The sequence below is a fragment of the Penicillium bovifimosum genome (genome assembly GCF_028826915.1).
Source record: "Penicillium bovifimosum strain IBT 22155 chromosome Unknown utg000005l_segment0_segment0, whole genome shotgun sequence".
NCBI lineage: Eukaryota > Fungi > Ascomycota > Eurotiomycetes > Eurotiales > Aspergillaceae > Penicillium > Penicillium bovifimosum.
In genome coordinates, this window is record NW_026622714.1 from 3,628,431 (window position 1) to 3,641,227 (window position 12,797).

Genomic DNA, 12,797 nt, shown 5'->3' on the forward strand with positions numbered 1-12,797 from the left:
CGAACCGGCAATCCTGGACCCGCTTGACAAAAACGGTGTCGGCATACGTAGACAACACACCGTAGACTGTTTGGTTGTCTCTCATTTGCTCAACGAGCTGGCCTAGATATCTGTTAGTCGTGTGCCTTCGACAAAACATTCAGCCGTCTTACCGAGATGGCTTTGCAGTTGGGGAACGTTGTGCAAGCCAGCGCTGATTGGGTACGCATCGAGGTTGACAACCCAGAACGTTTTCAGCTCGATGGGTAGAATGGTCTTCCGATATTGACCAGGTTGAAGAAGCTGGAAAGAATCCACATTTGTTACAAGCCAGAAGGAAAAAGAGCAGAAGAGATGACTTGATCCTGTGCTGAGATGGGGAAGGGAAGAGGAAAGAAAGAGCTGCGCAGAAGAACTCCTTTTTATGTTCTTCTGCCGTGTTTGCTCCTTCCCTTAGCTAGGTATCGTTCGCTCCTTCCCTTAGCTATCGTTCGCTCCTTCCCTTAGCTATCGTTTGCTCCTCACATGATCATCACACACAGGAAGACTTTTCTCCTACTCCGTACGCCGCCCCGTGATAGATAAATTCCGTGCCTTCCAATTTACGTCATCGTGCTCTAGTGCGTTATAATTTTAGAGGAGAACGAGATCGGAAGATCGTACACCTCAAAAGTGGGCTTACGGTGAGAAATGGATGGCCATAAAAAAGTACACTACGTACGGAGTAGTTCATGAATAAACAGAATGTAGTGCAAAGGGCTTCTTTGGGTATGGACTGAGCGTGGAGTCGTGGACTGAGTGCTCAATAGATGGCTCTGAGCCGTTCGCTGGGTCTGAGCCCAGACTGAATGGAAGTTACTCAGAGAGCCTGGCTCTGGGCGCCTTATAAAAGTGGCGGCCGCTAAGATAGGAAAGCCCACCCGGCAGAGGAAATATAGTACGTATATAACTACCAGCCTACCTAGGTACCTTCATGACGCCACAATCAAGGGAAAATGTTCCGCTATCGTCACGTTGAGGTAGCAGGGATATGAACCGACTCGGTTGGAATTGATCCAGGGCTTCAGAGCATTGGGGCCGAACACGGAGGTCAGGTCCGTGGCAACTGCTACAAGATTCAAGCAGAGATCACACACTGTATACGAAGTATGTCATTCGTTTGTCGATCTATCGAATAAAAGCCGCGTAGGTTGCGGCCAAATTTATGCAAAGGATGGCGCATTCAGAAGACTGAAAAGGGATCTTAGGAAAACAACGCCGAGTAAAGAACACAATGAGATTAAAGTATTAAAATGGACCCAGCAAGCCCATATAAGAACAGAGGGGATATCATAGAAGTGAAGATAAACAGCGAATAAAGCAAGATAACAAAAGCCAGACAGAATGAAAAGAGCAGAAAACAAAAGTCCAAATGCTGCGTCATCTTGTCATCACACGCGGACATGAAGGGAAAAGAGAAAACACTTGTCGGATAATGCAAGATGTTGTACATGAAGCTGCTCTAGAAGCGCCTCTCGAGACCACAGCGGTGCATCTTATTTCTGAGCCGGTGTCTTGACATTGTTCGAAAGCCAGGCCTAGCAGAGAATGACAAAGTTAGCCTATGGTTCTACAGCATATACCAGAGTTAAGTATTCAACTTACCAAACCTTCAAAGATACCGGTGCCATCGGTTGCGACACTGGGTGCAACGTACCACAGCTTATCCTTGAGCTTGGTCAATTGAAGCTGCTGGGTGATTTCTTCCGGAGTCAAGTCTAAAATAGGTCAGCGGACAGGTCATCGGATTCAGGTACCGAAGATACGCACGGCCTGGGATATCTTGCTTATTGGCAAACACTAGCAGCAAAGCATCCTTCATTTCACGATCGTTGATGATCTTGTGCAATTCCGAGCGAGCCTCCTCTACACGCGCCGTATCGCTGGAATCGACGACGAAAATCAATCCTTGGGTGCCAGAGTAGTAGTGTCTCCAAAGGGGTCGGATCTTGTCCTGACCACCAACATCCCATACGTTGAACTTCACGTTCTTGTAGGTCACGCTCTCGACGTTGAATCCGACAGTGGGGATGGTAGTCACATCCTGGTTGCTGAGTTTAAGTTTGTAAAGAATAGCTGGAAGGTGTATTAGCTTATTTGAGCCGCGATCTCAATTGAGATATAGAAACAGGGTAACATACTCGTCTTTCCAGCAGCATCTAAACCCAACATAAGGATGCGCATTTCCTTCGTTCCGAAGATCTTCCCCATCATCTTAGAAACTTGTACACCCATTGTTGCGGTGTTTGACGCGGTGTCGGAGCTGGACTCAGGAGTTGTTTGGTGGAATATCAACAATTGCTCCCCAGGTATGAATCGCGGGGCTGGATGAAAGTACAGAAGTCGGCTTTTCCGTACAGTTGGACTCCAGAGAGAATGACAGCTCGTCAAGGAAAGAACAAGAAAGAAAAAGGGTGTGGTGCGTGAAGATCTTCAATTCAATTTCCCTGAGGGCGGGGGAAAAGGGGCTTGGGGCTTGCTTACTCATCAGTTGAACCCACGCGGGATACGATGGCAGTTTGCAGTTTGATCGTGTTTGGCTTCTCATCTTCAAGTTATCTCCCTCATAACGTCGCGACTTCAAGCTCTAGAGGTCGCAATGTCTCTCAAACACTTCACCCAAACAATTGCATCGAAGGGCCAACCGTGGTTATGTTCTACGTCATCGCCAAATGATATTATGAGGTCATACGCGCATAGTGCGATTCTCTACTCCGTACAGATAAAATCATACAATCTTGACTTTTCCTTTTGATTCCTTTCTAAATCGACTATCTTAACTTTCCTAAACACGATGTCCGAGGAAACACATCATAAGTTCGAACGCCGTTGCTCAACCACACAGCAGCGTCGACTTAACTTACAGTTCGAGCGCAATGCGTGGTTAGGGCCTCCGTCAGATGTATGAACGTTTCACAGGTGCACGGTAACAGATCTTGTATAACTGACAACGGTATTAGAATATCTACGCAGGGGTTTCGGTCAACTTTGAGTCGCCCCATTCGTCAACTATAGCAATCGCAATCCGCGACGTCACATACCTCCTGGACTTTATCGAAAGGGAATTTCGGGGCGAGCAAGCGTGTCCAGAAAATGTGGCCAACTTCATCATTGCAGAACTCAAATCTTACTCCGATAATCACTTGGAGAAATTCATTGGGATATCAATGCCACAATACGTTGCAGATGAATGCCCTCGGCTCTGTCCTCGCCTCTGGGCGGAGCTAGATATTGTTCCACTGGTCATGTCGAACACCTCGCTGGTAGACAGGATAAGTGTTGCACAGACTAACGAGGGTGATGACCTGGAGCCTGAGCAATGGGACATAAAGACCATCGATGAACAGGCAGAGTCCATGGCACGGAAAGGTGTCAGGTTCGTTGGTCCCATTCAATCTCACAAGGGAGCCATCGGACTTATAGTGTATACAGGCTTTTTGGACCGGACAACACCCCCTGCTACAAGTCGGCTTCCTTGGTCTTGTGGAGGTCGACACAGCTTATCATGTCCGGACTGCAGATTTGCAGGATTTCAGGGACACAGTTTCAGACAGAACTTGGTCCGCTGTTCAACACTATGCCAACGACCTGAAAGAGCGCAAGGTCAAGGTTGCATTCTTCAGTTCCACGCCTCAGGGAGGTGGTGTGGCTTTGATGCGTCACGCTCTGTTGCGATTTTCGCACTGTTTAGGCACTGACTTCAAATGGTGTGGCTGCACCTGTCTTGTGCAGTGAAAGTAATGGTCAACACTAACTTGATGTCTATAGGTACGTTCCAAAACCACGACCGGGCGTTTTCCGAGTTACCAAAACAAATCACAACATCCTGCAAGGTATTGCTTCCAAGGGCGAACGCTTGACATATGACAACAAGAAAATCTTGCAAGAATGGATTGAGGAAAACGCCAGGCGATATTGGACCCGAGCAGGCGGGCCTTTACTTCCACCGTCAGAGGGCGGCGCAGATGTGATAATGATCGACGATCCTCAGATGCCGGGCATCATCCCGATTGCCAAATTGTTGGCTCCAGACCGTCCAATTGTATTCCGGAGCCATATTCAGATACGAAGTGACTTGGTCGCAATACCCGGCTCTCCACAGGCAGAGGCGTGGGACTTTCTGTGGAGTACCATAAAATACGCAGACTGCTTTATCAGTCATCCCGTGAGCTCGTTCGTGCCGCACAACGTGCCTCCTGAGAGAGTAGGCTATATGCCTGCATCAACTGACTGGTAAAGCTTAAATGACTGAAACTCTGATTCCATCTCGCTGACAACGGCATAGGTTGGATGGGCTGAACAAGACAATGCGGGACTGGGATATTGCTCACTATGGTCGAATATTCAATGCAGCCTGTCGTAATGCGGACATGCCTCCCATCCAATACCCCGAGGGTGAGTTGTCGGAGCAGCACTTGTGATATCTGAAGATTAACACGGTCTAGATAAATTCATCGTTCAGATTGCCCGGTTCGACCCGTCAAAGGGCATCATGGATGTGATAGTCTCATACGAAAAGTTCTACAACAAACTAATGGCCAAATCGCCTAAGACACCCCCTCCCAAATTACTAATTTGCGGACATGGATCTGTGGATGACCCGGATGGAGCCCAGGTCTACGATGAGATAATCAATTATATGGATGAGAAGACCGAAGATATCCGCCACCTGATCTGCGTGATGCGGCTGCGCCCAGTTGATCAAGTCCTGAATGCCCTTCTTTCCAAGGCGACTATATCACTGCAACTCTCCACATTCGAAGGCTTCGAGATCAAAGTCTCCGAGGCAATCCACAAAGGCAAACCAGTCATTGCCACGCGAGCTGGTGGCATCCCGCTGCAGGTTGAGAATGGGAAGAATGGCTTCCTGGTTGATGTTGGCGATACCGATGCTGTGGCGCAGCATTTGTTCGAGCTTTGGACGGATGAGAAGTTGTACCACAACATGTCAAACTACGCCATCAGCCATACCAGTGATGAGGTGAGCACTGTGGGCAATGCTATCGACTGGCTCTACCTAGCTGCCAAGTTGTCGCGTGGCGAGACTGTCCGGCCCAATGGACAATGGATCGATGATATGGCGTTTGAGGATGCCGGAATTACCCCCAACAGTGAGGATCTGCGGCTGACACGCGCAGTGAAGGTAGAGCATATGGGCTAGTGGTGTTCGACTTTGCTACATTTTGTCGTTCATCTTTCCTAGGTGCCAAGGTTTGTCCAATGGCCAAAGTCAGTCATGATTGGCAATTCTTCTTCTGTACGAATGACAATAGACAATCATCTACCACCGGAGATACCAAATTCAGGAGTAGATCAATATCCACACACGAAGCAGCAATAAAAGGTACATGTAGCAGGGGTATCATAAAAAGCACCTTAAACCAAAAGAAAAGCAACCGCCCACTAAACCCTCAGGGCCGTCCAACAACCCGATACATCTCCCTCATCATACCCCCCTCAGCACCCTCAACACCATACCCCTCCCCAACCTCACCAACAATCCTCGCCGGTCTCCCCCCAACAACACACCAACTCGGCACAACCATTCCAGCCGGCACAACTGCATCATCAAGCACCCAAGCATAATCCTTAATGATAACCAAACTGCCTATAACAGCCCCCTTCCCAATATGCACATGACTCCCCACAGACCCAGCCTCAACAATAGCCCCCTCGCCAACAAAACAATGTTCCCCGATCCGCAGCTGAGTAAACACATGCATGCCGCCCATCACCTTGCTCGGCGGCCGCAGGATCGCGCTCTTGGAGATATACGTGTATCGGCCAACATTCACTGCGACGCTGGGCGTGTTGGGGTTTTGTGCCTGTGTTGGTGTGCTTGGGTTGTTCGCGTCATTGGATGTGGTGGCGGGCCGAGATAGGGATAGGTCGCCGCGGATGACGGCTTCGGCTTGGATTACGGTTTTGCCGCCGAGAACTATGTGCTGTGTGCCGTGGATTTGTGATCGACGGGAGATTTTGTTTCCGGTGTCCTGTTCAGGTTGTTAGTTTGATCTTGTGTTTGTGTTGGATAGAGAGGGAGGTGGATGTGGGTAGATTGGGAGATGAGGGTTTTGGTTTGCTTACGGTCTCAATGTATTCGCCCTTGGCTGCCTTTGATGGAGGCATTTCTGGGAAGAGACGACGAGATTTGTCGTGGAATGCTGCAAGTTTGGAATTGTAAAAAGCAGCTTCACCCCGGGGATTGTACTCCGTAAACACGGCAGTATAGCCCTAAGGCGGTGGGAGGAAACGAACTAGTATGACGATTTTGATGTCCGTGATACTTCCTCTACTCCGTAGTTATTGTCAATTGACTACTGGTTCTGATGCAAGGAAGGCGTTGTTTTATAACAAATGGACAATCGACGAAATATACACTACACAGATACAAAGCTTCAACAATTTCTGGATATCCTGGGGACCGGACGAGTCCCCGAAAACAAAACAGTCAACAACAGGCGTAAAATCATGGCCAATCCCCCAATAATTACCTCCGCATAACATGGCACATCCGCAGTTTCCATACCAACAGATCCCAAATCCCCAGTTACGCCTTCGAAACACTGATACTTAAGAAGAGGGAACCTTCTTCTTCGCAAAAGGGCCGTCCCAGTGTAGCTTGAGCGACATAGGGAAAGGCGAGTAAGCAGTTCCGTCACCACGGAGGTAGACGTGGTAGCCGCCCTCCTGGGGAATCTTTTTGAGCTGGCCTTGGGCACCAGCAGCACGACGAAGACCCGGCAGACGACCGACAACACGCAGCATAGCAACGAGAGCGACCTTGCTAATCTGCTCGCCAAAGCCGGTGGCAGGGCCCTGACCTTGGTTGAGATAGGACTCGAGGGGTCGGTCGAGACGGACCTCATTGGGCTCGGGGAAGACGCTGGAGTCATGGTTGGCCTCGTGGAAGGCGGCGAAAACCTGCTGACCGGGCTGGATGACGTGGGTCTTGCCGTTCTCCTCGACCGTGACGACCTGGGTGGCCTCGCGGAAGGCACCGAAGGTGCCGTTCAGGCGGATGGCCTCCAGGCAGTAGCGGTTCAGCAACTCGTCTGAATCGGCAGAGTCGATGTGGGCCAGACGGTTGATCTCGGCCAGGTGGGCCTTGTTCTCGGGCGAGGTGTAGAACTCGATGATCTGGGTGAAGACCTGGCCCTGGCTGGGGACCATGTTGACGATGGTGGGGATGATGGCGGACCAGGTGATGTCGGAGGCGCTGGAGCCGGCCTCCTTCATGCGGCGGACGGCTTCGGTGCCGAACTCGCGGAGGGCGCTGTCGTGCGGGCGGAAGCTGTTCATGAGGCCAGAGAAGAGACTACTGTTCGTGTCGGCCTTGACAGTGGACTCGATGACTGAGCCGAGCTGGCTGGAGACGGCGGAAGCGGCGTTGTTGAGGGCGTATGAGCGGGGGGCGTCGACGTCGAAGAAGAGTGCGGCGAAGATGGTGGAGAGGATCATGTACATCTCATGCTCGGTGAACAGGCCTTGTGGGTTCTGTTCGGTCTTCAGAGGGAGACCGAAGATGGTGGAGGCGAAGTGGACGTGGGCCAAGTTGCCAACATCGCGGGTGATGTCAATCTGGTTGACCTTGCCAAGCTGGCCGCCCTTCTCGGCAATCAGACGCTGAGTGATGTCCTCGTAGAACGTCTTGACGAGCTTGGGGAACTCCGGAGTGTTGAGAGCCCTGCCGATAGCTTCACGCTGCTTGATGTCGAACTCGCCCTTGCCGAACAGCTTGGACATGCTGCGGGCCCAGCTGGGACGGAAGTCCGTCTGGTTCGCCAGGACCATCTTAGCATTCTGGTGGGAAACCAGGTTGACACGGGGCTCGATGAATGCAGGCTTGTCATAGGAGTAGTCCTGTTCGCGGCCCAGATCCTTCATGATCTTTTGGTTCTCGCTCGGAATAGTCATGGGGTAGTGGGCGTAGATAGAGTCAGGCTTGTAGTAGTTGGGGAAAGCCCGTGTGGCCAGCTTGTAGAAGACACAGCCCTGGTTGATGTTCAAGTCGTAGCGGCACTCATTGTAACCCCAGTTGGTCAGGTTACGGGGGTTGTAATCAACGGTGTAGTGACGGTCACCACGGACGAGGGCAACGGCATCCGATAGAACAGCGCGTGAGATGGTATAAGTGGGAGCGATACCAACACCAGGAATCATAGGCTCCTTAGCCTCCTCGCTAACGATACCGGGGTACAGCTCGATGAAATCGGGGTGTTCGTAGAGGTGGCGGAGGGTGTCAGCAATCTCGGGGTTGGAGTTGACTTCTTCGAAGGTCTCGTAAGGCTTCAGACCGAAGTGCTTACGGAATTCGTTGAGGGAACCGACGTGCCACCTGCGGGAAGCCTCGATACCGAGGATCTCAATGGAGCGCATGGCCTTGGGCACGTTGCGGGGGCCGAAAGAACTGGCCACATCCTCGGTGGCGTGAGTAAGGATATTGACAAGTTCTCCGTCATCGAAGAAACCGTCCTCGTTACGCTTCAGGCGGGCAAATGTACGCTTGGCGGGATCAGCCTCGAGACTTCCCTCGACCTTCTTCAGGCCCATAAGCAGCTCAGGCATGGTGACCTCCTCGGCAGGCTTGCCCATGAGGTCGTAGTAGATCTGCTCAATCCACTTCTCATCGCCCTGACTGATGGTCGAGTGCCAGCGGTAAGCCAAGTTGAACTCGACGGAGCACTGGTTACCAAGACCAGCGGGAGTGGATCCGGCCTTCTCCATCTGGGCACGGGGATCCAAGCACCAAGTGGAGTTGGTGCGGTTCAAGTTGACAATGGTGCGCAAGTAATCGTACAAAGTAATGTTGATGTACAGACCGCAAGTAATGAGACGACCGGTCTGGAACAGGTCCTCATCACGCTTAGCCCAGGCGGCCTTGGTTTCCTCCTCGGACAGGCCAGGGCGAGGTTTGCTGAAGCGGCCGTTCTCGTTGATCTCGGCCAGCTGAGTAACAATGTGGTTGTGGAAACGGTTCAGCATAACCAGCAAAACACCGCAGGCAGCGGGAAGGGCCTGCAGACGGCCCTCAGAGAAGCAATCGGGCTTCAGCTTTCCATCCTGGTGAGAACGGATGAGATCCTGTTGCTCCTTGACGTCGCCGTACAAAATGGAGAGGTCGAGATAAGCAGAAGTCTTGTTCAGGTGTTGTTGGCGATAGTCGGTCTGGAAGATATCTGGACAGGCACATCGACATTAGCGCCAAAGTCGCCTGCTTGGAGAAGATCTACTTACCATGAATAATCAAAGAGGCCCAGTCGAAGAAGACACTGGAGACCTTGTTGGGGTGGGGAGTAAACTCCTGACGAGCAAATAGGGTATCAAAAATCAGACCGGCGTCGGGCAATCCGCTGGGCTGGATGGTCAGGGGAGCAATAGTGCGACAGTATGGGGTATTAGCAGCTCCCAGCCAGGGGAGAGTAGGGTTGTTATTTGAGCCATCGGCTGAACGGTACTTGTACTCGTCTCCCATGTAACTATTCACGGTGTCAGTGTGCAATCAGAGAACGGTCTCAAATGGGCGGGAGTTCTCACGAGAGAGGGGGGTGAGGAATTGAGTTCCACAACTCATCCAGGAATACATTGGTAAGCTCAGTACGGTTCTTTGAGTGCCCCGGAAGATCAGCGACCATCTGGATCACGCGCTCCATCAAGTAGGTCTTGTCATCAACGAGCTCGCCAGAAGCCTTGCTCGCGACCAGATCCTTAACAGTGCTAATATCCCGGAAACCCAGGGACTTGATATCACTGATGAGACCGGACGACTTGTCATGCTTCAGGAAGGTGCCATCACCAGTCTGGTTGGGCAAAGGCTCCTTCGATGCGTGAATTGCTTGCGCAAACTTCTCAAATGTAGCTACAACCTCGGCACGCTTCACGACATGGTTGTCCTCCTGGTTCGAAGTAGACTTTCGTCCTGGCGAGACCTTGGAGAAACGCTTGCTGCTCTTGTCTGCGCTCTTGTCCACGCTCTTGTCCACGCTCTTGGGCTCTGTGTCCCCATTGGTGTCCTTGGAGTCTTTGGAGTCCTTGGACCGCTTGAACTGGGTAGAGAATCGCCTCAACATTGTGAATGATTATGACACGAACAAGTCCAGAAAAAGGATCAAACTAAGTAAAACAAAATCAGGTGGCTACCAAGGGCCAGATCAAGGAGAGAATAAACGAGAAGCTTGCGACACGCTGCTCTTTAAACCGAGCTGTGCAAGCAACGCAAGTCAGCTGCAGGACTGTGGAGCATCCAAAAAGTGGTGGATTCGTTATCACCAATAGTTGATCGACTGCATGACCGGACAACTGTGATTTGATGGAGAGCACCAAGTAGCTCGATCGTTTCGGAAACATACTCTCTTGAGCAGACATCACAGCCCCGCATGGTACAAGCTCAGTTCCCAAGCCCAGTGGAGTCTACAGTGGACCCTCGATGCCAAATCGTCTCAATATGGTAACTGATCATCTCCTATGACAGCCAATGGACAAACTTTGCATGGTTCCTGAGAAAGGGGGTGGGACAGACGGTCTGTGTACAGCCCTAGTCCTGTCCTTCGATACAATGTATGATGATCTTGCCATGGCATGATGGCATGCATGGCATACTCGGACCATTGAAGGCGAAACGAGAGCAAATGTCACAAGCTTCCCAGGAATAGAAGCTCCATGATAGGCCTGAGAAATAATCAGCGGTGTACAATTACTGTACGGGGTACAACCGTACAGGATACATACATGTAGGCGTGAGGAAAATAATCAAAACAAACAGAATATTGCAAGGAAGTGATAGATCCACACTGGGGATCTCAAGATCGAGCTAAATCGGCACCATGTGGGGAGGAATATTTTCCCGAGCATTTTACTGTGGTTCTTCCGGCTGAAGACCTAAAAGAGATGATTTTTTTCCTACTTCGTATTACCATCCTTGGTGGCTGGCTGGAAACAAAGAACCGGTTCGAGATCTGCTGTCCTCCCCCAAATCATTTGCCCAGTATGTATTCATCCAAATGAGGGGCTTGTTGTGTGGAAGATGGTGTCATAGAACTTGGGTCCTTCATTGACGCAAGGAAGGTCCAAATGTGATATGGAGGCAAAAGCATGTTATTGTAAGGAAAAAGATGCCTTTGTACAGTACTTTCTGTTTTTCTTTTCCCTCTTTTTGTTTTTTTAATTTCTATTTTTCTTTCTTTTACGATCGTCGCAGCCCACTCTTTGCCCACAGACTATGGATTCTAAGTGGAGGACGGGCCGACCAACTGCACGAACCACAATGTGTCTTTTGTCATCGGCAGCTGTGTCTGCCAGTCATCGTCGTGGATTGCATCTGGAATCTGAATTACAGCTCACGTCGAAGCACCCACCTTCAGGGTCTTATTTTTGTGTAACCATTCCACTTGCCTCGTGGCGCTTCCCTCGGTAAGACAGGGGTTGTCAAGAAATTGCCTGACGTCGGAACACGACGATCGAGATACGAAGGATTCTTTCTCGAATCACAGATCTCGGGATTTCATCATTGGTATGTACTCCGTACAACATACAACAGCATACTCCGTACCTCACACGGATATAGTAGTTCTGATATAACAATGACGAACCACGGGTCAGCCATTCGCCTCTCCGTCTGGACACGGCCCCTCCCGAAGCATAATTCGGGTATGCATAATCCTTCCCAAGGTTCGCTGAATCTTTTCCAACCAGCTTGGCAATGCCAATTGACAGCCCCCGAGCTAAAAGCCCTTCTTCGGCCGTATCATCGAGCTCTGGAAATCCGGCAATTAACCTCTCTCTCCTCGAAACTTACAGGCTGGCAGTGCGGCCCACCCATCCCGATACTTCGGGTCAAAAGAGTCCCACGCGGCACGATCTCTGATTGTCGTACGGAGTTACTCCGTAGATATTCTACCTACGATGTATGTCTGGATATTACTCCGTATTGCCATGACACACCATATAATGGCACATGTGACGGAGCATGTGATATCCATCCCCATCACAGTGGCACAGGCCCCGGGAATGCCAACCTCTTCTCGACTGGAGTTTTGAAGAAACTGACGGCGGCGCAAACAGATCCACAGGTGGGTCTCTGCCCGTCTGGGCGCTTTGAAAGGACGAGCAGTTTGATTCGTCGACGCGCTATGGATCGATGCATGGTAACACTAACAGAGCTCCGTGCCAATGGTGATCACTAGCGTCAGACTTAGGCTCGATCGCTCCCCAAGACCAAACCACCGCGGCGGAACGGTACACGAACACCAGTTTCTCTGTATCACCCCTTACGACACCTCCAAATTAATTGGCGGTCAGAAGCTCCCAGAGGCGGCTCCGTAGGAAAGGATCGACGGTCATGTCCCGAACACCAGCGAGATCGCCTCATTTGAGATCCTTCATAGGTTAAACTCGATCATGGCCAGATCCTGTTGTTGTAGCCAGTCGCGTAGGAACGGATATTTGCCAAAATCTGCACATCTCTGTTTTCGTTCCTTTCTCGGCCGTAACACAGAATTCCAAATCCACCCTCATGCGCGCTGGTCCGGGCCGCGCATGCCTCGTGCATAATCGTTCTCGAGTCAGGTTCAGCCCTGTTTTCAACGGAGTTGCACTTCCAGCAATGATACCCGGCCCTGTCTATTGGATGGGGTATGCCCCCAGGCCCCAACTACGCAGTAAAACCTTGAGTTAATCTTTTGTGTAACTTACTCAAAACGCACGCTGAGGGAGAGGGCCCTGTTTATGTACACATAGGGCGCTGGCCACGTACAACGTGGTTGTAAAACGGATCCTACCAG

At 50.9% G+C, this 12,797-nt stretch overlaps 4 protein-coding genes across 4 annotated transcripts; 1 reads left to right on the forward strand and 3 right to left on the reverse strand.

Moving 5' to 3' along the window:
- Positions 1-1,514: 1,514 nt before the first annotated feature.
- On the reverse strand, positions 1,515-2,253 carry N7515_006575 (ADP-ribosylation factor family protein; the record flags this gene model as incomplete). Its single annotated transcript, XM_056667319.1, has 4 exons — positions 1,515-1,556; positions 1,624-1,736; positions 1,789-2,094; positions 2,160-2,253. 4 exons carry the CDS (start codon positions 2,251-2,253, stop codon positions 1,515-1,517), a joined length of 555 nt encoding a protein of 184 aa, XP_056520915.1.
- Positions 2,254-2,812: 559 nt separating this feature from the next.
- Positions 2,813-5,179, forward strand: ccg9 (putative trehalose synthase (Ccg-9); the record flags this gene model as incomplete). Its single annotated transcript, XM_056667320.1, has 6 exons — positions 2,813-2,920; positions 2,979-3,398; positions 3,451-3,725; positions 3,787-4,251; positions 4,304-4,413; positions 4,464-5,179. 6 exons carry the CDS (start codon positions 2,813-2,815, stop codon positions 5,177-5,179), a joined length of 2,094 nt encoding a protein of 697 aa, XP_056520916.1.
- Positions 5,180-5,429: 250 nt separating this feature from the next.
- N7515_006577 (dynactin subunit 5) lies at positions 5,430-6,147 on the reverse strand (the record flags this gene model as incomplete). Its single annotated transcript, XM_056667321.1, has 2 exons — positions 5,430-6,011; positions 6,106-6,147. 2 exons carry the CDS (start codon positions 6,145-6,147, stop codon positions 5,430-5,432), a joined length of 624 nt encoding a protein of 207 aa, XP_056520917.1.
- A 444-nt stretch (positions 6,148-6,591) lies between these two features.
- Positions 6,592-10,088, reverse strand: N7515_006578 (peroxidase/cytochrome P450 family protein; the record flags this gene model as incomplete). The annotated part of the gene is made up of 3 exons (XM_056667322.1): positions 6,592-9,197; positions 9,256-9,497; positions 9,556-10,088. 3 exons carry the CDS (start codon positions 10,086-10,088, stop codon positions 6,592-6,594), a joined length of 3,381 nt encoding a protein of 1,126 aa, XP_056520918.1.
- Positions 10,089-12,797: the final 2,709 nt, after the last annotated feature.